The sequence below is a fragment of the Papilio polytes genome, unplaced genomic scaffold (genome assembly GCF_000836215.1).
Source record: "Papilio polytes unplaced genomic scaffold, Ppol_1.0 DF823957.1, whole genome shotgun sequence".
Taxonomy (NCBI): Eukaryota; Metazoa; Arthropoda; class Insecta; order Lepidoptera; family Papilionidae; genus Papilio; species Papilio polytes.
In genome coordinates, this window is record NW_013525247.1 from 229,783 (window position 1) to 256,325 (window position 26,543).

Sequence of the window (26,543 nt, forward strand, 5' to 3'; positions counted from 1 at the left end):
CAGTCAAGTACGAAGTGTAACAATAGAAATAAAAAAACAAAAAATATGAACATACACTATATTCAAAATAATCTTACGCGACTGAACATAAAAACTACGATTTTTATATTAAACTGTATTTGGTATTAATATGTGACAAAACAAGTATGATACAAAGTTTAAGAACAATGAAAAAAGACAAGTTGAAAATGTAGAAATTGCACAAAAACTTGGTGTCTTATATCTAGTACTATAGAGGTCTTCAAAAACAAATATTTTGTTTATATTAGTTACACGAAAAACATTTGCCGCAAAAATATAAATCGGTCACCATGGGGACAAATACTATGTACTAAGAGAGCACACATAACGTTTCTGATTGGGGGAGAAGGTAAGGGTTTTAATTTTAATTGCAGTGAAAATTATTCAAATATAATTCAAAAATAATAATATTATATTGACATCAAAATAGAGACATGCGACAATACAATTGTAAGTTCGAAATCCACTATAAAGCCCTTCATACACTAAGAAATGCAGTTTTAAAACTAAAATATTTTTATTATACATAATGCTGAATCTTCGAAGCAAATTATAAGTCAGCACAGAAGTAGTGATAGAGTTTTGCTTTGCTTTCTTAAAAATCGCAGTAACTTCTCTCACAAGTGATCCTACACCGTAAGTACTAAATAATAATTTACTTGCCTTTTAGGCCATTTTTAATTTAACATATTTTCTGACAGAAAGAACTGATAGTACATTACAAAGCTAGACTTTTGCGATATTTTATTGTGCAAGTCGCTTAGCGTTTAAAATTGGCAATTCAAGAAAATTGTCATCGCCTTATCCAGGGGTGGCGAACTTTTATTATCAAAGTAGCATTTTTCAATACATCAAATATGACTGATCATTTCGATTCCATTGGAATGACATCGCGTTCCCTTTTTATATAACATCTATTTCATACTTTTTCTTAATTTTTTTTTTTATAATGGAAGTGTCTAAAATGTTGTGTCGTATATTTTATGGCACATATGCCAGTAGTTCGCCATCTCTGGATTAGTGTACGAAAGGCCTAAAAAGTTAACATTTATATAAGATGGTCGATGCCGGGCTGGTCTGACTTAGCGGATGGCGCGCCTAAGTTAGAAGGCTCTTGAGGAGTAGCAGCTTGCTCCAAACTCTTCAGATTGTTCTCGAACTCCACGGGATCTATGAATTTCTTTCTAGGGAACGGCGGTGGGCCAAGAATTGCCTTCACATCTTCGAAGTTTAAAGTTTCCTTTTTTAAAAGTTCTTCAGCGAGCTGCAATAATAATTTATTTAAACTATACTTTAAAATATAAATATTATGTGCTTACAAGCGAGCAAGCAATAATGTTACGGGCTATTTATTTTTATTACAAGGTACATTGTAATTCTGTGGTTATCAGTGTCTTATAAAACTATACACTGTAAAAAGTTTTAATGTAGGATATTCTAAAAAAATATCTTAAGATCAACAAATGTTGAAAATTAATGTAGTTTTAGATAAAATATCAAATAGTATGTAAATCAAAAAATATTTAATATTATGAAATAGATATTTCTTAATTATTCTTTAAATTAAATTTGCTTTCCTTTCCATGTGTTATTTATACTTGCGGTTTAAAATGATACTCACAGCGATAAGTTTGTCTTGATTTTCCCTGAGGATACCTTCAGTGCGATAATAAGCGTTTGCTATCAACTTTCGTGCTTCAAGATCGATGAGGTTCTTCAGTTTGTTGCTGAACGGACTCTTGCCGGTTTCTTTGTCGGGGAACGACACCAGACCGACCTCCGGTGACATGCCATAGATCCTCACCTATATACAAACACTAATATTATAAATGCGAAAGTGTTGATAGATAGATGTTTGTTAGACTTTGTAGGCTAAACTGCTGAACGGAACTCGATTTTGTCATAAATATAGAGGACAGTCTTGAAGAACACATAGGCTTTTGTTTTTTGAATACCACGCGGACAGAGTCGCGGGTGAAGGCTAGTGTTTAATAAATAACAATAAGATCCACGGTCAATACTGGATGGGACAGTTTTTTTTTAATTCTATTTATTGGAAATTTAAATTTTTTTCTATGAATGTTGTGTTTGCTAAAAAAAACACTGTTTATATTTGTAATTAAGTAAGATTTAACCATTAGATTGCGGGTTATAATTCATTTTGTAAACAAAAAAAGTGGTTATTTGTATGAAAACCGTTAAAGTTAGATATATGCTATCATGGACTTTTCTGTAGAACTTTTTGAGATCTACCTTTCTTTTATACAACATTTTTATATACCTCGAACGGTTTAGGCAGCGTAATCCGAGAAAAGTTAAAGTTTAGTGATTATTTAACGCCGGCATCTAGAAACACGCTGTTTATTAATAGTTCCTACACATAAGTAATAATAAAATATAGCCTATGTTACTCACAGATAAATTACCTTTCTGACGGTGAAAGAATTTTTAAAATCAGCCGATTAGTTTTTGAGTTATTTCAATACATACGAAAATACAAATCTTTTCTCTTAATAGTATTAGTATAGAAGTGTAGATATGTTAACGTGTTTTGTTGGCAATATACATAAATGAAATAAATGTGATAATATACCTGAGCGTAGGCGATCTTGGTAACTTTTTCCAGGTCATTTTGCGCGCCGCTCGTAACAGAGTTGAATGTTATCGCCTCCGCAGCTCTCCCGCCCAGCGCCATACACATGCGGTCGAATAACTGCAAATAGTTTAGAAATCATTAAAACACTTTGTTTTTATAACTTTCATGGATGTACGAGTAGTAAGGGGGGAGGCGAAAACTGATAAATATATGTATTATTCAAATTAAGGTTCCTAGAATCCCTAGGGCCTGTCCCACCAAATTATAAATTGTCTGATAACAATCGAACGTGTAAAATATGTGATGAAAATGTCGGATTTCATTTGACAGTGACGTCATTTTTAAATTCTCTGAGCCTCTACCAGCCAGTGGTGGGACTGGCCCTTAGTTCCGTGTAGTTAACTCAAAAGCGACTTGTCATGTTTGACAGCATTCTTTGAATTATAAGATTTTACTAGTAGATCTCTTTTGATATATATGTATTGTACAACGAAATGTACAATCCAGGTGAAAGGCATACCTCTTGTTTGGAGTACAGTTTCTGGTCTGATCCCGTGTACTGCGCGAAGCCGAGTGCGAGGTTGGTACGAGGCACGATGGTGACTTTGAGGAGTGCCTCCGTGTGCTCCAGCAACCAGCCTGTGAGAGCATGCCCCGCCTCGTGGTACGCTACCACTCGCTTCTCCACTGGCGACAGCGCGTGACTTCGCTTCTCTGTACCACCTGTTTACACTCACATGTTTATATACATATATAAAACGCTAATCTAATATAAAAAAAAAGCGTAAACACACACTACTTTGTGACATAGGATGTCAGTAATTATTGTTTTTGAATAATACTTTCTTTAATAAAAAAAAAACCTTTCAACGCGTTTTAAGCAATATTATTTCACGCTATTAAACTTAGGGGGTAAATAAATTGGAAAAAACTTTTATGACCATAAACTACAAGTTGCCAACATCAAGACAGCAAGGTTGCCATGATTGTCATTTATGCATTTGCAATTGAAAATTTCACAGTTGTAAAAAATTAAATATAGTTTTAGCTCATATAAATACGTCTAATTATTGCACCGCGAGTCATCTGTATAGTACCAGTCCGGAATAAATAGTGCTACCGAAACGTCGTCTATTTTACCCTTGGACTCACACACGAATGCTAGTTCACACAATTGTACAACTTTACTATTCTGTCCCAGTGATAACGTTACGCTAAAACATTTACAGCCTTACAAATAAAGGCGCTATAAAGTTAAACTTAGGAATAAACTGAGTGTAAGCAAATTCTGGTACAAATTTTGCTAATACTCAGTTTATTCCGAAGCTTATTATAACCAATTTGTACCCACGAGTGAAATCAATCAAAAAACCACGGCGTAAACATAGTGAGATACTTTTTTAATTTAAAACATGACAAAATTAAGTTAAAAAGCCATGTTCCTGCATTTTCAGGGTTTTGTCGTCTGTCGCTTACGACTCGGTCAGCGCAGAATTTAAAAATGAATAAGGTAGCCTATAACATTCCCGCAATATCAGCTACCTTCCAGTTAAAATCCCATATAAATTAACAAATATCCAAATTTTATTAATTTTACTAGTACCAAGTCGCTGAAAAATGTTAATTTTATTACAAATATAGATTTAAGGCTGTTGTTTGTCACGGAACACTTACCTACGACTTTTTCAATAGCGTGCTGCAAATCCTGTGCGCGTACGATATTCTGTTTGTTGGTGGCAGCGCGTAATGCTGCCTCGTTGCATACGTTAGCGATATCCGCACCGCTGAACCCAGGTGTCAAATACGCCAAACTACATACCAAAAACAATACCTCACATTTAAGTATACGTTTTGTAATACATACACTTATCCACGGTTATTTTTTAAATACCAGAAATTGGTAACTCGGATACTTTTTTGTTTTTTGGTAACATTTTGCCTAGGCAATGCTAGTAAACTAAATATGAAGTAAATAATAAGTATGATTTTATGATAGATGAAAACATTGACAATAAATCTAAAAATATTACAAAAAACAATTTAAGAAAGCGTTTCTTACAAATTTAAAATAGATGTTAATATATAAAAAAATGTACAAGATATAAGAAATGGATGTCTATCACCAACAAACTGTTGTGCAGTTTGGCGACATTATTTTTAAACATTATATATTTTCTTGTGTAAATAAATAAAGTAAATAAAAAAATTAAACATAAGTGTATGATCCTAAATGTGTAGTCATTACATAATTTTTAATTAACAATTATGAAGTATTTATTAATATGGCCGCAGCGTGGTACAGTAACCGTGCGGGTAAATATTGAACACTGTATCTATTACAACAAACCAAAAATTAGGTTTTACTATAGGTTTTTTAATATTCATGACTACCATCCGCAATAAATAGTTTTTTGTGTTAATAATCAACTAACCTTAGCGATATTCCAGGTTAAGTTAAGATATACTAAGACTTACCGCTTTAGATAATAAGGTGGCAGTTCTTCTAACACGATGCTTTTACAATGCCGCTCGAAGATTTCTTCCCGCTCTTGTAAAGTCGGCAGATCGATCAAGATGTGTCGGTCGAAGCGACCCGGTCTTAACAGAGCCTGCAAATTAAAACATATAAGCCAATTATAATTGAATTACAATAAAAAATCTATTGAATTAAATGCCTTTTAAATGTTAGAAGCTAGACGATAGTGCTTTTACGATAAGCATTTTGCTGTACGATTTTCTATTCACTAACTGGGAAGGAAATTTAACTCTTTGTTTTATGGTCGGTGGTATTTTGTACAGTCGCGGAAATGCGCGGTGTTTCACATAGTAAAATTGACTTGTTCCTCGCATCGAGACATACTCCGTCTTTTACCAATAATTAATTAGGTAAACAAAATTAAGGGACAAGCATAAAAATAAATTAGTCATGTACAGTTGCGGAAATCCGCGGAGTTCCTCTTTAGACAATTTGCCTTGTTAATTGCAACGAGACAAATTTGGCTTCTTCCTACAAATAACTTACTAGATAGATAGAATGATTTTGTGTATAGACACAATTTAAGCCGCGCTGTATTAATATTTGTTTCGCGTCTCGTTTCAAACATTTAAGCGATTGTAGCTTTTGAGGTGAAACACTGCTAGTTTCCCTGATTGTACCACTGACCAATAAAAGCTGGGTACTATTGCTTATTTTTCCTAAACATACATGTACAAACATTCGAGTGACTATAGTTTGACTATAGTTAATAATAATAATTTATTTTATTCATGTAATAGTACATTACACATATATTTCCATTGACAGAAGAATTAAATTTTACTTTAAACACACAGAAAGAAAAGAAAAAACTAAGTTGGACCACCGCTAGTTTTCCTGAGTATACCTTATCGAGGACGTCAGCTCGGTTCGTAGAGGCGAGTACGACGACGCCGTCCCGGCTTCGCATGCCGTCCATTTCTACAAGCAGTTGGTTGAGTGTTTGCTCGCTTTCGCCGCCGCCGCCTCCTCCTGGTGCCCACGACCCGGCGCCCGAGGACCGCGCGCGACCAACAGCATCCATCTCATCTATGTAGATGATGCATGGTGCACGCGACGCAGCCTCTTTGAACAAATCCCTGTAATAAGTCTCACACTTTAAGCTATCCTACCAATGTTGTACTATCATATCACCTATTGGCAATTCATTTCATGATCGTCATCACCAGTTTACTATATGTCCCCAATAAAGGGCTCGAAGTCTACCCTAATAGGTCTAGGGGTCTAAGGTCTAGGACCTAGTCCTTAGTCAACCACGCTAGCCCAGTGCTGGATGGTTGATTTCTCGCATATCTTTGATTTTTTTTTGAAGATATGTGCAGGTTGCATCGCAATGATCTTCATCGTAATAACGTCGAGTGAAATGTGGATGGAATAATTAATTTAAGTGAAATGGAATAAAAAAAAAAATCTCCTGCAAAACAAGTCTGTCTTTTGTAAATGTTACTTTGATTTACAAAATTATAGTTAAAACCGCAGATAAGCAAAAACATTTATATTAAACACTATTATAAACGACAGGGAAAGGTAAATTTATAAGGTGTACCTGACTCTAGCAGCTCCAAGGCCTCCAATCATTTCAATGAACTCGGAGCCGTTCATAGAGAGAAAGGGTACGTTCGCTTCAGTTGCTACAGCCTTCGCCAGCAACGTCTTGCCGCACCCCGGCGGACCCAGCAAGAGCGCACCCTTCGGCACCTGCAACATACCACATACACTTTTAGAAATTAGGAAATTCCCTCCCTGACTCTCTTTCGATATGTTCAAACTAATAATCATCAACAGCTCCTATCCCCACACTGAATATCTCGGAGCATACTCTAAGTTAGGGGTGACTGCGGTTTGACTTCACATATATTTTTGAATTACTTAACCAATATGTGCAAGTTGCATCATAATGTTTTCCTTAACAGTAAGAACGTCATATTTATAAAATCAATGTTTTTATGTATTCTTAGTTAAATTCGATATAATGAGCATTTACAACATTTTTAAAATTCATCAAACCTTGGCTCCGAGGCTCTTGTAATGTTCGGGTCTCTTTAGATAATCCACAAACTCCATGACTTCAATCTTGGCCTCCCTAAGGCCTGCCACATCATCAAACTTCACCCCCTTGCCTTGTCCACTCATTGAATCAACAAGAGTAAATTTGGCTCGACTTAACTGGCTCTGAAACAATATAATTACAGAGTATAAAAACAAATAGAAATCAAAACATATTAAATCACATCATCTTTCGCTTTTCTTGAATTTTAAAGATGGCTACACTATTATAAAGAGGAAAGATTTGTATTTTTGGATTTATCTTTGTTTTAGAAAACATTAAAAACTATACTAGGATGATTTCAAACATTCTTGCACAATTTAAAAGTTATGTTATCACAAAGTAACAAAGGCTATTTTTACCTATTTTTTTGAATGCAGACGAATTCACGAGCAATAGTTGGTATTTCTATAAATAAATACTTACAAATCCTCCAAGATTTATATTCATCCTCATATTCTTACTGGAGTAGAGCAGAGAGATGACCAGGGCTGCAATCAGCAGAGTCGTGATCACCTTGCTAGCCAGCCCACCGTTTCTATCATATATGACTCGCACACCTACAAAAATATTCATATTACCCAATTTAGTTGACTACACATTAGTGTCTTCTCTTCATCTAAATTAAGATGTATTTCAAAAGTTCATTCATTGCTTGTGTCATGGGGGTTATTTTTGATTGACAAATATTACATCACCTTCTTTAACACCTAGGCTCTTTTCAACATTTCGAAGCTTCTCCTCGAATCTGTGGATATCACCGATATTCATGTGGTGTACTCGATGTGTTGCCTGAAAGAGAAATAAGAAGCAATGGATAAGCAAAAAATTGTATCACAAGACTATACTATTAAGAATCTTAAACACTTCCCTTTATAAGCATCACTTAATAATTTAAGTTCCGTATTTGAAAGTAGTTAGTGGATCCACAAAACTTATATTATAAAGGTCCCTAAGTAGCAAACACTGAGTGCTTCAAATTACATTTGTACTTACCCTTCTCCCCTTAACAATAGCACCTTCATAAAGAATTATAGTAACTACTTCTATATCAGGTCTAACAATAAGCTGCTCCACTTCACCCTTGGCCAACATGTTGTACACAAATTCATTCCATGATACATATCGGACAACCTGGAAGGAAACATTCATCAAAACTGTTTAAAATTTAGCCACAATTTGGCTATAATAGCTCATTGTTATGTATTTAAGAGGAGTATATACTATCCCAACCCCAAGGGGTGATGATGATGAATTTAGATAGATAGGAAAATGTTTCAACACAGCAACGGAATACATCTTTATTTAACAGCTGATAAAGAACATTGACTATTTTTTTTCTATTAAATTAGTGAAGTAAAACATTAAATTTTAAATTATTAGTACTAAAATTATTGGGGCTCTGTAGGTAATAGTTAAAAGAAGTGAATTACATTTAAAATGTCATAACACTTTTAGAATATGTACCTCATTTGGAGAAGTAGTATCACCAGGCACCATTAGAGTGCTCATTATGATGAAAATGCTTGTCGCAATCATCCAAAAAGCAGCTTTCATGAGTAATGAAGACAAAGTGGCATCTTCTTGTTTCTTCTTATCATTTTTATTCTGAGAACAACGATATTTAAATATGTAATACATCAATGTTGTCTGTGTGGAATTGAAAAAAACACAAAGGGAGTAGACTACTTGTTCTTCCAGACTATCCTCTACATCTAAAGCAAATTCTAACATCCATCCATCTAATCTTTCATATTTCTAACAGTAAAATTGACAAATATAATCATGCATATTTATGATACCAAAGGAATATACAATTATCTTAACTTTTCAAATGTATCTTTACATTATCTGATAAAAACAATGTTATTTTAGTACATCTTACCTGATCTTTATCATCATTTGGTTGACTGTATTTAGCAGAACTTGTATGTATGCCCCGAGATGGATTGCTGAATAGAGTTGATATTTGTGTCAAGTTTGATCTCCTGAACAGTGCCAGAGCAGCTTTATATTCCGCATTGAATTTTACTAATTGCTGTAAAGGAAACAACATTGTTTTATAGAATTATTTAAGGTCCTTAAATTTTGTGATATCTGAAAATTTCAACAAAACAAAATTTTATGATAATAAATATGACCCCCCTTGTTTGACTATTCTTCAAAAAACCTTGCTTATATAGACAGGCCTGTTAAAAGTGAAAAATCCTGTATTTTTCTTATACACATAAAAATACTACATGTACAATTTCATGGTGCAATATGATGTAACAAAATGTTTTACTTACCGGATGCCTGGATTTGTGTGTTAAATTATGTAATGTGGATAAAGATGAGCACAACTTAGTTAGATTAATGCTACAATGTTTGTTTATTTGCCTTTCTAAAAAGCCACTTTTTGAATTGCAACGCACGTTTAATTGTATTTTAGTGGCAGTAAAGGTAGATAATCTCTTCATTGATAGCATGATTGAATTATTAGAACTAAAACTTCAGTTGCTAGTCTTCCTGTTCATAAAAATCTATTAACAAATTACAATTTTGTTTTGAAGTATATTTTGATTTTGAGGTTACGTTTAGGTTACAAATGACGTTGACATTGACAGAGGTCATAGAGTAGAGGATCGTGACGTCAGCGTTAATCAGCATTTTTCAAATCTAGCCCGGAGAAATCTTTAATTTATCTTACGTGAAACATTAAATATCCGATCAATAACAAATTTAGAAAGAGACAAGCATAAATAAATATAAAAGCGTACTTTCAATGGCAAGAAGTATATTTATTTCCATACTCTTTGGTATGCATGTGTGATGTCATTTTGACAAAGGATGACAACTGTCAAATCGATCAAGCTATTTTTAACAAACTAGCTTAGACTTAGATTTTATTATTATTATTTTAGGGATGTGTACAGTTTTCATGTTTGCAATACAGTTGTTTATTAAACAAATATTGCATTATTTTAACATAAAAATGCATTTACTTAGTGTGTAATTGAAGTGTAATTGCGATTTGTAACACAAAGTTCGTGTAACGCCACGCCTTCAGCGTCACTGTGGATTGTTGATTTAAACATGTCTCCATTTTTCTATAGTCTTGACTACAGAGGAGTACACATTTTACTATCACTTGTTCAAGCATAAAGTTTTTTTTTTTAATGCTTTAAGTTTTATGCTACCGATTTCGATTATTTGTAACTTTAATTGAGTAAAAATGAAGGTACTTCTTGTTGTGTCACTGTTTTCTTTGAGTCTGGCTTATGATAAAGGTGAGTTCAATGAAACATACAGAAATGTTTTTATTTTTCATTAATTACCTGCTGTTTACATAATATGTAGATTTTTTAAATTAAGTATTAAAGTTAAATTAATTTTTATGCAGCATCTTTCTATGGAGCCAGTTATATAGCATATCCTCTCCAAGAAGCCAAAGGAGCCACAGACATTAGCTTCAAATTCCGCACCCATTTGTCAGATGCTTTACTTATTCTTGCTGCTGGGAAAACTGATTACTGTATGGTAAGTAGTTTAAACTTTATTTTCATAGCTATAAAAAATGAAATGTTAAAGCTTTTTTTTCATACAGTTTGGTTCAGCATGCAGCAACTATTTGTTTCATGTTTAATTGTAGATTCGTCTGGAGAGTGGCCGTTTAAAGCTTCACATAAACCTTGGTGCTGGTGAAAGTGAACTGTCATCACCTAAAGGGATTCATTTAAATGATACCCAGTGGCATCATGTCAGTATCATCAGACGGGAAGCAAATCTCACAATGAAGGTATGTATTATGAACCACCTCTAGTTCTGATCCTCAAAACTTTTAGAAATAAAAACTTTGAACATTGTACCATGTCCAGCTATTACTTTTTGGTGACAGTATGCCCTTTGTCCTGTATCTGCCTACTCACATATAAGTTATGGATGTATAGCATTAACACTTTCAATGCCACTACAATTTCAGTATCAAATATACTTTACATACAAGGCTCTGGCTTTGTATGTGTTATTAGATTAATTATTCATAAATTAATGTTTGATAATGTATACACAAACTTTGGAATTTCTTGTGCATATATCCATTGTAGTTTTTATAATTATCTTAGATTGATGAAAGCACAGTGAAGAAACGACTTCCTGGACGGTTTTTTGAGCTAAACATACACTTTGGAATATTTCTTGGTGGACAAGGAGACTTCTCTGAATTGTTTCTTGGCCATATGGAAAATTTTCGTGGCTGCATAGAAGATGTAAGTATTGAACTTTTAAATGTCACAAAATGTATGTATTTAATGTAATAAATGCTTGTTTAATTCTGTTCAGTTAGAGTTGCCTTAACTGGCATTGTTCTTTTACATATATGACAATCCTTAGAGGATCTCATATGACTTGAATAGAAGGATGATTGTTACATATATCCAAAATGGCTAAATGGATCTTGATGAAATTTGGCACAGATGTAGAACATAGTCTGGAAGAATACCGTACTTGCTTATTTTTTAATTCCATGCAGATGAAGTCATGGGCTGCAGCAGTCTAATTATTTCTTATAAAAAGGGGAAGAGTAAAAGGCAATTTACTGTAACTACTGTGAACAAAGGCATATGTTGAATGTCATGTTACTTGCATTTATTGTTTTCATATTTTTCTCTAGGTTTACTATAATGGAGTTAAAATTATTGAGAAAGCTCGAAGCCGCAGTGGTTCAGTGCATGTGGAAGGAGTCACTTGGAACTGTGCTCCGGAGTTTGACGCCGACCTAAACTCCGACATAAGTTTCGTTGATGAAGGCGCTTATTTAATTTTACCAAGGATTAATTCAAGAGCTGGTGGGCGGTAAGCCATGTTTATAAAACAATATTTTTCCTTTTCAGTGTCATCAAGAGTCATATTTAAAACATAATTTGTTTTTAGTTGGCAGATAGAGTTCAAAACAACAACCCCAAATGCTATAATCCTGTATAATTATGGTGGAGGGCGTGGTTCAGACTTCTTGGCAGTTGAGATCTTAGAAGGAGTGGTTCGTGTTAAAATGGCTAAGGGACAGATAATACACACAGTCAGAGTTAATGATGGCCAGTGGCATAAAATACATTTGCTCTTTAACCCATCTCTAATAGAGGTAAGTTCGCCTGCGTATTTTATAACAATTATTCATTGTATTTTACTGAGGAGAGGATTTAGCAAATGCTGTTATAAAATAAAATGTATATTTTATTGCCGTTAGGGTTGCTAGCATTTTTATTTGTCGTCCTTTGCACACGTTTCTATTGTACTTAATCGTATTATGTGTATTTTTGTATTAAAATAAAATGCTTTGGTTCATGAGAACTGTCAAGTATTGTAAAGATTTAAGTGCCCTGTAGAAAGTTTTAGTCACATTTGGCTTTTTTGTTTTTGTTGTGATTACATTGCTTTGCGCTTTTACCCTTAATTACGAGATTATAGATATATAAACATTAAGACAACAAAATGATTTTGTTCCTCTATCGATTATTATGCTATTTTAACATGTTTACCGCAAAGAAAACGCTTAGCGATTTTCATATTCATACCATACTCTGTGGTAAGGAATGAGTTAAAACAGTGCAGAGTGTGACAGACAGTTAGTGTGCAAGTTTTTATGACGGAAGATTTATTTTCTCGACAATTTTTCCCAGTTTACGATTCTAACAGCCAAATATTGAAATAACATTGAAATATGTAAAAGCGTATTAAATGATAAGGCCACAATGAAACTCCAAATTATGTTAAAAATTTGACATCGAACAGTTTGTAAGCGGCGCGTACAAAGCGAAGTGTTTAAAATTCGTTTCAGAATCCAGCCGTAAGAGCGGCAGTGTACAGCAGTTATTCAATCTTTAAAGATAGCTTTGCGAGTAAAATTATCCTAGAATTTAATGCTAAGTAGGAATAATTGCAATGCAGATGCAATCTTTACTTAAACATTGCTTGTCGTTGCGTTAGCTGTTAACCTAGTTTTAAAAATGAAGGCTCATTAGAGATTTCGCTTGGTCGCTAGTTTATAATAAACTATTTTCATTTCAAAAAATATATCAAGTAGGTATTGTATAAATAGAAAGAAGAGCTATTGGATTTAAACTTCTATTTAATTGGAATTTGAATTTTAATAATATTATAATGATATGCATAACGATAATATGTAATCCAAATTTTTTACATGTATTTACATAACAACTGTAACGTAAACCATATATCCTTGATAAATAAATTTTAGTATAATTAAGTGTACTAAATCTGATGCATAATTTTTTTTAATCCAGATGACCTTAAGTTGAGGAAATCTAGATTATAGGTCATATAGTTTGGTTTATGTTACATTAGAACTATACTAAAATAGTCATTCAAAATTTAGGCACGACGAGATTTAAGTATTCTAATAGCTATGTTAATAGTATAGAAGATATTATCTCATCTGATAAAATACTAAGTCGCTCTTCAAAGTAGGTCAAATAAAAACTAAAAAACGTAAAGTTCTCAATGACTTAAAAATTATTTACTTGTCATTTTGGTGCGAAAATAAGATGTATTAACGCGAAATATTGTTCCTTTTTTTATCCTAAAAAGGAAAATAAACTGTCTATCATAATAGTAATTTTTGTTGCATTCTCAGAAACAATTTGTGAACCTTTTTAATGAAACGTGTGCGAAGATCGTCGCGAACAACTACTTTTATATGCATTCTTTTTACAATAGAGTTGTTTCTTCATTTTGTTTAGCTATCAGTGGACAATATAGCGATGAGTACTCGCATAGAGAGTGGGGGTATGCGGTATCTGGATCTATCCGACTCTTTCTATCTGGGAGGGATAGAGAGTGAGAAACGACAGCGCGCTTTTGCTAAAGGCATCAAGGCTGCCGATTCAAGTATAATGGTAAGGTCACAGTAGTTTAATCTATTTCATATATTGTCAATGTATCGGCTACTTTAATGTATTTTTATATAAAATTTACAGGGTTGCATCAAGCCGATAGAAGTGGATGATAAATTGTATGGACTACCGAATGCAGTGGTGACTTATGGTGTTAGCCCTAAATGTGTATGGTGGTACCCATGCCACGCAAACCCAGCCAACCCCCCATGTCTGCCCAACGCTGTCTGCGAACAGCACGGCCTTGACCATTTTACATGCAAATGTGACTCTGAACTTTGTATAAACCCGGATTACGCTGAAAAGTATAAGGTGCGCTTTAAAATAAAGTTGGCACATGGGGCTATAGAGTTTTCTTATTGTTGACGAACCAAAACAAATTATATTTTCTCTCATTTGAGATATCAAATGGACTAAGACCTGCTAGTGGAATAGCTATAAATTGCTAATATAGCATAAACAAGCAATATTTAACAAAAAAAAATATCCTATTTACGACCTATTTTTATAATTTTTTCTATAAATATATATCACAATACAAGCAAATAAGGACCCAGTAAATGAAGTGTAATGTAAACTTTTCTCTCCAGGTGTTTTCTAAATCGAGTAGTGAACTGGAATTAGTTTCCTTGTATCCGCTGACAGTACAAGAGGGTGGGGTGGCGGTTATAACAACACAGAATATAGATGTGGTACTTGACCATCATAAGTATGGAGTACGCCCATCCGGTGTTGTGCTGCACGTTGCTCAATCTCCGATGCATGGACGAATCGCAGTTGATCTATCACTACAGAGAAATCTACCACAGTATGCGAATTACATCGATGCTGAAGGGAAATCTAAACAATTCTTTACACTCATGGATTTGTCCAGGGATAAGGTTAGTTTATATTCCTTTTGATTTTATCTAGACTAGGTGTATAGGAGAGTTTAATATTAAGGTTTTACTCAGAGTAGTTAGTTACAGAGTAGTTTTAATACCTATTTTACTTTTTTCGATTCTCTTTCAACTATAAGTAAGATAGTGGTCTTAAATAAGTGGCAGGCTGTAATAATGTTTTTTTAACATGTTCAACGCTAAATAATGGACTGAAGATTATAATTTTCTAAAAAAAAAATCTTTGTATCAAGGCATGTGTTGGAAAGGTTTTATGGTTTTGGTCAAATCTCCCATTATTAAAGCAATTGGAAGAGTATAATGAAAAACAAACAATTGATTTAACATTTTATGTTAGAAACAGTTATAATGTTACTATTATTATAAATGAGAAAGTTCAGATGGATGTTTGTTTGAGTTTTTAGCCTACCCACATGAATAGATATATGAACATATAGGCTACGTTTATTTTTCAATTATACGCGGATAGAGTTATACGCAAAGTTAGTAAACTAACATTGTGTTTCCAGGTGCGATATGTGCACGACGGCTCCGAGAATCATCAGGACGCGATAGTTGTGGACATGGAGCTGGTACCGGAAGCGCGCTTCACGCTACCCAACTACCTACAGGGTCGGCACGCGTTTGCATTACACGTTAATGTCACTCCGGTTAATGACGCGCCGGTACTGAACCTGCCGCCGGGAAAAGTGTTACGACTCACACAGGTCTGTTTATAAGAGAATTATAAAAGCAAATTTCCTTAATACCATGTATTAACCAACTTCAAAAATCAGTTCGCAATTTGATGAAGAATAGCTGCCATTTGGTCCGACTATTTTCAAAATTAAAACCATTAAATACACTATTCAGAGTTTTTCTTAAAAAAAGCGTACCAATTTTTTGACTTGAAGTTTGCTTCATTTATATTTTTTTGTTAATTTTTAAACTATGTATATCAAATTGTAACTTATTAAATTTACTACAATTTGATCTTCTTTTATTAAAAACGAATCAAAACAGACTGCATATTTGCTTTTATAATACTGATATGTAATAATTATTATTAAAAATCCTTACTTTTGGAGTAGTAATTTTTTGTATAGTGCATTAGCAGTTAGTTTTTAGAAAATTCTGTTTGATTTGTACATCTTACTTCAAAATCACATGTAATTAATAAACACATTTGTAATTTCGAAAACATGACAGAAATCATTTTGATTTCAACAAAACGTATTTTCTCATTGTTTTAGGTTGCCTGTTTTTTGTTGATCCGTTTTTTTTTTATTTATCGTTTTTTTTATTTCAGTGCGGCAAAGCGATTGGATTTGTTTATTTGGGTTGCTTATTGTAGTTGCATGCTTTGTTTGCTACAAACCTGCTGAATAACTGCATCTAACAAATTAACATTGAGTGAGTATTAGTTGTTTATTTTTATCATACAAAATTATTTTTAATAAACCTTGAATGAAACAAAACATTTTTGACAATTTAGGGAAATCTGTCTTCTGAACTAGTTAAATAGATGCACCGTAACAGTTATTATTCTAAATTTTATAAGCGCCCATAGCGTAACGGTCAAAACAACGGATTTCCGATCATAAACCATATTCTAAAATAAGTCTAGAGTTTAGTTAATGATTAAAAATGATTCGTGAATAAATGAGTTTTTTCTATTAAAAATAATAATTAGAATAATGCTATAATACTTTCACTGTTACTTTAACTATTTTTTCAGTTTTACTCAATTTTATGCATGATGGTTAATCCAAGTATATTTTAGTCTACAATAATTAATGCATTCTTTAGATTTTAGAAATTATACAGTTTAGCATGGCATGTCAGATTACTTAGAATTTATAGTACTAAAACTTAAGAAACATTACTTGTATTTTTAACTAGGTGTGACCTACAAAATACTAGCATTTATTGGCCTATATCCTACATCTATGGTAATTTTCAATCAAGATTTGTTGAACCGTTCTGGAGATATCTAGTCAACGTCCGTCCATCAAAACATTCGCATTTATCTATACTACTATAATAAAGCGTAAACATACACTTCTTTGTTGCCTAAGATGTCAGCAATTACACCATATTTTTTAATAATTCTTTCTTTAATAAAAAGCCCTAAACTTACGTCACGCCTAAGGCTCTATATTTTCACGACATTAAACTTAGGGTGTAAACATTTTGGGTAAAAACCCTAATGTAGGAAAGAGACCATAAGTTGCTGCCAACATCAAGAAAGCTAGATTGCCAAGCTTTGTCATGTCATGTCATTTTGACATTTGCTATTGATGATTTGACAAATGTAAATAATAAGATAAAATTTTTATAATTTCATGCGGATGAAGACGTAAGGGAACAGCTAGTACTATATGTTTTGTTATTTGTACAGGGTACACGTAAAGTTATAACATCGGATTTACTAAAAGCGGAAGATCCTGACACTGCACCTGAGGATTTACTGTACACTGTACTGCACGGCAGGAATGAGCCAACCAGGTACTAATCATTTAATTACAATTTTTGGTGTAGAAAAAAAAAACGGGCGTTAGGTGCGTGATGTATCCGACTAAATTAATTATGTACAATAATTGGTATAACCTGACAGTTACATTTATTATTTTTATTATTTATTGAAAACATTACATGACACAAATTAAAAAATATGCACAAATATGGCCCCGCAAAAACCATATAATTGGTTTGTCCGCGGGTGCGCTGGTTTTTTTTTGTGTAGAATTACATAAAATACATACATATATAAATAAAATATTATATATACTGTATATAAATAAAATATTATATATACTGTATATAAATAAAATATTCTGTTCAAGGGCTATTATCAAAAAGATGGCTTTCCAAATGTTTAACAAATAGTTTAAATTTTGAATTTAGATTTGCTATTTGTATCACTATTTTATTGCAATCCTACATTTCTCCTATAAACTTAGTTTAACACCCTTCAGCATATCCCCGGACCCCCTCCTGTAGAATTGGGCAACAAAGTTTTCTTCCACCAGGTTAATAATGATAATAACTATCTTCTGTCATTTCAGTCGTCCTCCGTTCATGTCTCCTTTCGTATAGTCCATACATCTCTATCTAGTCCCCTAACTCAACCGTTTATTAAAAAAAAAAAATGTAAACTGTTATTTTAGAGGTTTCCTATACATTTTATTATATTGCTAGGTATACTATGTCTCTGATATATTTGGTATATGTCAATTAAGTTGATGTTCTCTGGAATGGTTAATGGTAAGATATATAGGTTATCTGGCTTTTATCTGGAATTCCTCGTGCAATTAGAAAATCATATAGTACCTTATGTTTAGACTATGATATATATCTGTATCGAATTTAGTCGAGATCTGTTGAGCCGTTCTAGAGATATTAGTAACATTTGTGTGAATTTTAGCAATATGCTAGTGTTTTAAATCAAACAGTAATTACAAGTGCAATCTTTAAAATTTGCAGCGGTCACATAGAAATGTCAGGTCAGCCCGTGGATTCATTCACACAGCACGATATTGACGCGGGCGTTGTATCCTACGTGCATGGCTCTAGTGGGGATAAGCAGTTGAACAAAACATCCCTGAGATTGACGTTACAGGTAACTTTTGGACATATTTACCTACAAATGCATATCTGTGTGTTTTTATTAAAAAAAAAAACTAACTGTGCTTTTGTAGACAAACCAAGGCTCTACACTTGTTTTATAGAAATCGAATTTGTAAAAGATTAGTTTTTGCACGCGACTCCGTCCGCGTGGAATAAAAAAACAACAGTCAAGATCCATGTGTTTTTCACACAATCCACTACATCTATACCAAATTTCATCGAAATCCCTTGAGCAGTAAACTGCTTAAATGCTTAAAAACTAGCATAAATGCTAAAAACTAATCATCAATATGTTCATTTAAATTTTCGCATTTATAATATTATGATGTTTATTTATTAGTTCTCCGAACCATGTTAAGGTTGGCTTTAACAGATTTCTAAATAAACAATTTTATTTCAGGTATCTGACGGTATAGAAACCAGTGGTGCAAGTGTTTTGCGTATATCTATCGTGCCTTTACAAGTGCGTTTAGTAAACAACACTGGTCTTCAACTAGTGCATAATTCATATGCAATAATAACTGCTGACAATCTCACATTTACCACAAACGCTGAAGAAAGCAATGCACAAGTTCGGTGAGTAAATTTATAAGCGATTTTGTACATTCTTGTTAATCAAGTGTAAGATTTTTAATTTCATTCAAATTTAACTGATCTAATAATCACAACAGCAAATGTACTATATTTTAGTGAAAAAGTCTGTTTTTGGATCTCTCCCTTCACACACATTGTAATTAAAATACCCAGAGCTATCTTTGAGATCGCATAATGGGTTCCGGTTTAAATTAGTTTATTTCAACTGGCATCTTTACCTTGGGTCCGCTAAAGACAAGCTATTTCTTCATCCGCGAGAAATTATAAAGAGTAATCTATGCTAATATTTTGAATATTATTTGTATTTTTGTATGTATTGAAATAACTCAAAAACTACTAGGCCGATTTCAAAATGATATAACTTTGTGATGACAAAACAATTTTTAACATCCACCTAGTTTTTAAGTTTAACCCTTACATATAGAAATAAAAGTCAAAATACAAATTTTTCCTCTTTATAATAGTATAGATATAGATGTGTGGTGAAGAGACATGTAGATAAAAATGTATAATGTTTATTTATTCCATGTTTGTAATTTTACAGTTATGACATAGTAAAGCCGCCTCAGTTCGGCGTAGTGGAGAGATTGCGAGTGTTGGACGGCACTTGGCAGACTGTGGACTCATTTACAAGTGAAATGATCAACTTTGCTCGAGTGCGCTACATGCATCTATTAGGCAATCCCTCACATGATGAGTTCAAGGTTTGTTATTTACTTATAACTAGCTGTCGCCCGCGATAGTGTCCGCGTGGAATTTAATAAAAACAAAAGTAAGTACCGTATGTGTTCCCCCGGACAACAGAATTTCATCGAGATTCGTTCAGCAGTGTAAGCTACAATCAAACGAACATTCATTCATCCTCCAAACTTACGTGTTTATAATTTTAATAAGATGTTCATATATAGTAGCTGGAAACTTTAAAGAAACTAAAAAATTAAGTAAATCAATAAATATTTTTGTTTTACAGTTTAAAGCGTCAGTGGGTGCGATACGAACGAATATTCTGTACGATTTTCGATTGACCTTCATCAAACTTGAACTGTACCAATCTACGAATGAAGAGTTGGTATTAAATAACACGAGGGAAGCGTTCATATCGCCGTTGCATTTACGATTTCAAACGAGACCTATCTCTCTATCGGCCGATAGGATCTTATATACTATACTAAAGCCTCCGAAGTACGGCATCCTACATCTGTCGTCGGGCAAACATCATCTACAAATGTATGGCACTTTCACCCAACAGGATATAGATACAGACCAATTATGGTACAGATTACATAGACGGGCGTACTCACATATACATGATGAGTTTTCATTCGTCGTGGGTGCTAATGAATGTGAAAACGTCACTGGAGTGATGACAGTTCGACATACACCAAATTACATTACAACCGAACACTCTCAAGGCAGACTACATACTACGTTAGAAAGGTTACAAGTCATGGAAGGTTCCAGAATGACAATCCCGGCAAGCCATCTCAACTTCCGTACTGATACAGTAACAAATTTACTATTCAATATTACCCATGTACCTAGACACGGCAAAATCGAAGTTATCAATGATAATCTTAAAGTAATTCGAGATAATACGACATATTTTACTCTACAAGAACTTAATTCAGACCGTGTGTATTATTCGCACGATGACTCCGAGAGTAGACACGATTCTTTCCATTTTATGGCTTTGAGTCCTGAACCTGAAGATTTTCAATACGTCGGTGTGTTCCATATTGATATTATACTAAAGAATGATAACAGTCCTGTCCGTGTTAAAGAGAATATCTTCCATATAGTGCACGGCGGCGCGAGACTTATAACGGCGAGAGATTTAAGTTACACCGATGCCGATTTAGACACGAGACCGTCAGATATCATTTATACGGTGCAAAGATTTACAAAAGACCCACCTAACGGTGGGATATTCCGAGCTGACAATCCTTCAGAACAAATCGCTCAATTTTCACAAGATGATATTAATAAAAACTTAATATTGTTCAAACATCAAGGCAAGGAGTACGGTAAGATGGCTTTCTGGATATCGGATGGTTTGTTCGATGTGAATGGTAACTTGGAGATACAAGCGTCGCCACCTTTTATAAGAATGTATTCTACTAACGGATCTATTGTTGAAAATGGCAAAGCTGTTGTTATTACCGCCAGAGATATGCAGGTAATTTATATTAGTTTTTTTTTTTCAAATTATTTTGTCTGTTAATATTGATGTTTATTTATATTTATTTAGGTGGATACAAATATGAATTGCCTAGAAGAAGATATACGATACGAGGTAACTCAGGAGCCGAAGCACGGTACTATGGAAGTGGGAGAAGGTGTGGGCGCGTCTATCTTCACGCAGCTAGATGTGGTAGCCGGCAGAGTCGCCTACAGACATACGCAGCCTAATGTACCGAGTGATTGTTTCCGGTATAAGTATTTTTTATCTACTCCGTTAATTAAAGGCATTGAAAAAAAGCATTACTGGTTATCAAAAAAACATCATAATAGATCAATATTTATCATTTTAGATAAGTTAAGATTGATGACTTGATAAGACAAAGTTTAGATGAATGGATGGATGTTTTCTGCTTGCTACTTTTGTTTTTCTAAATGCCGCGTGGATGGAGTCGCGGGCCAAAGCTAGTACTAAAGTATTTTTCCTTTTTTTGTTGATGTAAATAGTAATTTAGATTTTTCTTTTTTTGCAGTTTTAAAGTGATGTGTTTGGACACCTGGGGCGAAGGCACATATCCTATTAAAATATTCCCATCCAGTTATTGGGAACCTTTACGAGTTACGACCAATAAACCACTGATTGTGGAGGAATCAACTAGTGTTAATATAACTAAGGAAGTTCTAGAGGTATTTGTACTGCAAATATTATAAATAAGTTATTTTGCAAATTAAAAATGTAATTTGAATTATTGATCCATAAACTATAATATGGAATACTTTAATTTGAGTAAACTTTACATAATACCTTCTTATTCGTTAGAATCGAGGATTTTGAATGCATTATTTGGGTTAAATTTTTATAGTGTAATCAGCGGAAAAAATGTATATACTTATTTTAAACAATGTACTAATTAAAATGTATATCAACAGGTGATGCATCCTCAAATAGAGCCATCAAATATAATATATCAAGTAACTGCCGGCCCTTATTACGGTTGGCTCGAAATTATATCAACCCCAGGTGTTGAACTAGAGAATTACAACGAAGAGCCCGTACATACTCGAGTATTTGATCAATCTATAATAAATGTTAACAGACTAACATATGTACAATCTGGTGTAAATCGTACAAGAGATAGAATCAAAATGGATGTAACTAACGGAATAGTATGGCTCAGAGGAGTAGAATTAACAATAATTATTATACCTGAACATTTTTATGCAAAAGCCATAAATTTAACTGTAGTAGAAGGTGCAGCGGTTAGTTTAAGACCAGATCTGTTTAAAACAATAACAGAATATTATCGAGGGAAAGTTGTCTCTTATAAAGTGATAGAGAAACCAAAGTATGGAAAGATTGTTATGGGCGATCAAGATATTGGGCTGTTGCCGGTTTTGAAATTGAATTCTGGTAATATTCAGGTGAGAAATATGTTTTTTAAAAAATACTTGATCAATCATTAAGAAATTCCCTTTACTTTATTTGATATTTGATAACTTCTTTACACTTTTAACTATATATTTATATATAACTATATTTTATTAACTCTATTCGTTAACTATATTCTATTCGTTATTTCAGTATATAAATGACGGTTCAGAAGAGTCGACGGATGTGATTCGTTTCGTCGCATTGACCGAAGGGGGCAAGGAAAGCGAGCCGTTTTACTTGTATGTGAACATAGCTCCTGTGAACGACGAGACTCCGATAGTGGCCGCTAACACCGGACTCTGTGTATGGGAAGGGGGCACTTTTACCTTCACTAGGAATGAACTATGTAAGCAAAAATATTATTTACTATTTTTTAAAATGAATTTAACTTTAAATGATATTTCTTAATTCTGTAGGAGTTACGTCCATTATTCCTGTGATTTTATGTCCGTATAAATTGTAACAGTTTGTAAATTATTGGCACTTAATTTGGCTAAATAATTCTGTCAATAGCTTTAAAATATTGGAAATTTTCAGAATCGAGCTTCAAATATGTATAATGTAAAAAATGGTAAACCTCAGGTCTAGATTTAATGTTTAATTAACGACTTTGAGAGTGGCTTGTTATTTAAATTGTATTTTCTGTTGCAGATGTGAACGACATTGATACACCGCTAGAGAACGTAACGATCCGTGTTGTGGATATACTGTCGGGGTACATCGCACTTAAACACGACCTCGACAGTCCCCGGCACAGCTTCACACAAGCAGACATCGACAAGGGATTAGTCGTCTTCGTACACACAAGTATGTATTTCAATACTAATCTATTAAAAAGTTATTTATTTATTTATGTAATGTTCATCATCACCAGCTCATTATATGTCCCAGGAGCCTATCCTAAGTTAAGGGTGACTAGGCCATAGTCAACACTGGCTCACTGTGTGTTGGTTTATTTTACACAAATCTTTGAATTTTAACGTAAGAACGTCGGTTAAGTTATATACATATGAAATTCGAAACTCGGAAATCACATTGGTACATGGCGGAATTCGAGCCCAAGACCTGTAAATTACAAGTCAAGAGCTTTAAACCCCTGAGCACATTTAAATCATACTTCATACTAATATCATAAATGCGAAAGTTGACATGGATAGATGAATGTTTGTTACGGTTTGTAGTCTAAACGGCTCAACGGATTTCGATGAAATATGGCGTAGACGATAGTCTGGAAAAACTCAGCTTTGTTTTTTTCTTTTAATTCCAAGCGGGCGGAGTCGCAGGCGAAAGCTAGTAATTTAATAAAACATTCTCTTACTATTTTCAGATGGTACAAAAGGCAAAATGATATTCAACGTCACCGATGGTCTCCACGAACTGTCCAAGATCACATTCCTCATATCAACCAAGTCTGTCTCACTCAAGATTGTGCGGAAACATAACCTGAAGGTGTTCCCACTCATGCGGGAGCCGCTCAATAATTACTTCCTTATGGCCAAGTGCTCCGATCCCACCAGAACTATCACATACAAAGTGATCCGAGCACCCAACCTCGGTAGACTTGTCATGCTCACTGGCGACAACCATCACAGATCCATCAAAGTATTCACACAAGAAGATATCAACAATACTTTAGTATATTACGAACACACGCATCCCTTCTCCGATCTTTACACCAATGATTCCTTCGTGTTCAGTATAGAAGCTGAGCTCGCGAAATCAATAACCGAGCAAATATTCAATATAGACATATCAGTGTCTTCCGGTGGACTTGCCAAATACGTGAACATACCGCAAATAAAAGTGCAAGAAGGAGAGAAAGTGCCCATCGTTGTGAATGTATCTAATGTGATAAGTTATTTGGAGAGTCAGGCAGGAGTGAGACAGCCTCAAGTTGAAGCTCAGTGGTCACAGCCAGCGCACGGTAGACTGAATCCTTCCATATCTTCCCTCACGCAAGTTCAAATGGAGACTGGGGTCGTTAACTACGAACACGACGGCTCTGATACTTTAGAGGACAAAATAGACATGTCTTTATACCTACTACCTGATTATGTCCTCCTCTGCAACGTCACCATACATTTTACAATAGTACCCGTCAACGATCAACCCTTCAGACTTTTGACAGACACCCCGCAAATACAAGTTGTCCAAGGAGAAAATTATACGATAACCAAAAACGATCTGTCGACCGAAGACGCAGATACGGAACCGACAGGCATATTGTATGATATTATTAGCGGACCAACTCAAGGCAGAATCGTTATGCTAGAGAAAAACCAATCAATGGACGACGCTCATTCTATAAATAAATTCTCTCAGGATGATATAAACACCGGTCGCGTTGTTTACGAACACTCCGGTATGCTACAAACTGCTACTTTCTACTTCAGAGTATGGGACGGTCAATTCAAGCCGACGTATACCGTGTTCACTATTGATGTGATACCGGTGATTCTAAATGCGACCTCTCTTCACCCGATTTATTTACAACAAGGCTCCAATGTGGCAACAGTTACGACAGAACAAATACACGTCGATACTAATGCTAAGAAGTCTAAAGTATGGTACAACATAACACGACAACCTCTCCATGGAATGATTTATGTCGGGAGGAGTCCAGTCACATATTTCTCACATAAAGATCTAATGGACAAAGTGGTCATATACATGCAGAATGATATGACGGTTGCTAACGATAGCTTCGAATTAATAGCGTATGCGCACAATACTAATTCAACTTTACCCTTCGCTATAGAGGTGATTGTTCAGCCTCTGATGATACTTGGAGAATTAAAGGTAGATGGTCAGAAAGCTAAGCTAAGTTTGAACAGCTTAGACGCTACCGAACTAGCGAAACTGACTGCAAGCGATCCAGTGTACACTATCATAAAGAAACCCAAATACGGAACTATTAAAAAGATCATCAGATCTTCAGGAGAGAAGACCAGTGCTAGAGAAAGGGAAGTGGCATACTTCACTCATGAAGATGTCAAAGCTGGCGTCATATACTTTGTAATTAAGAAGAAAATGGCCGATTTGAATGGATTCGAGGATAGTTTTCGATTCCTTTTAGCAGCATCGATATTTCAACCCGCAGCCGGCGATGTCAAGATATTAATCGGGAGTAAATCGAAGAAAAATTTACCCGGACCTAATGATCCTGAGAGTCATGAAGGCGTTTTGGTGAGTCAATTACTATACTTACTATTGTTAATTGAATTTTATATTGAATATTAACTTTCGCTCCCAAATCCGACCGTGTGAAAGTAAAAAACGAAAACAAAACTGAGTAGGCTGTGTCTTCTTCCAGCCAAATTTCATCGAAATACGTTGAGCCGTTTAGGTTACAAACTCTATCATAGATGGATGACATCTAAACTTTTGCATTAATTTAATAAAAATTTAATTTTAGTAAGAAGTTATATAGATAGATTTGTTTTCTAAATGTTAATACATTGAAAGGCATTTTAATAGCGCTAAATAAATCGTAGAGGCCTACTTTTAACATTTTCATCCATCCATCTAAACTTTCGCATTTATGATATTAGTATGGTATGTTTTAGGTGAGCAATGGTGAATCAACGTCGTATTACATTATGATAGTGATGGCGTTATCAGGCGTGGTGTTAGCTGTGATAGTGATAGCCGGTCTTATCAAATGCCGGCGGTACTTGTCGCGCGACAGGAACGCACTTGTGAAGATTCACGGGCAGGGGCAGGGGCAGGGGACGGTCGCGC

General features: G+C 34.3%; 2 protein-coding genes across 2 annotated transcripts; one reads left to right on the top strand and one right to left on the bottom strand.

Annotated features, from left to right (window-relative positions):
* Positions 1-943: 943 nt before the first annotated feature.
* Positions 944-9,786, bottom strand: LOC106101756 (paraplegin). The gene is made up of 15 exons (XM_013281090.1): positions 9,489-9,786; positions 9,086-9,238; positions 8,668-8,808; positions 8,197-8,334; positions 7,899-7,992; positions 7,627-7,760; positions 7,161-7,325; positions 6,700-6,851; positions 6,001-6,232; positions 5,093-5,226; positions 4,292-4,428; positions 3,138-3,340; positions 2,615-2,734; positions 1,643-1,825; positions 944-1,285 (listed from the first exon to the last, which is right to left on the bottom strand). The coding sequence occupies exons 1-15, from the start codon at positions 9,666-9,668 to the stop codon at positions 1,070-1,072; spliced, it is 2,382 nt and encodes a 793-aa protein (XP_013136544.1). The 5' UTR covers positions 9,669-9,786; the 3' UTR covers positions 944-1,069.
* A 256-nt stretch (positions 9,787-10,042) lies between these two features.
* Positions 10,043-26,539, top strand: LOC106101745 (chondroitin sulfate proteoglycan 4; the record flags this gene model as incomplete). The annotated part of the gene is made up of 22 exons (XM_013281068.1): positions 10,043-10,469; positions 10,583-10,719; positions 10,832-10,978; positions 11,304-11,447; positions 11,852-12,033; positions 12,112-12,319; positions 13,938-14,093; positions 14,175-14,402; positions 14,681-14,971; positions 15,499-15,696; positions 17,370-17,476; positions 18,455-18,590; positions 18,999-19,174; positions 19,737-19,896; positions 20,163-21,368; positions 21,441-21,622; positions 21,904-22,057; positions 22,301-22,792; positions 22,953-23,148; positions 23,454-23,609; positions 24,130-25,988; positions 26,369-26,539. Coding segments are annotated over exons 1-22 (6,741 nt in total), but the record flags the coding sequence as incomplete, so codon positions are not given.
* Positions 26,540-26,543: the final 4 nt, after the last annotated feature.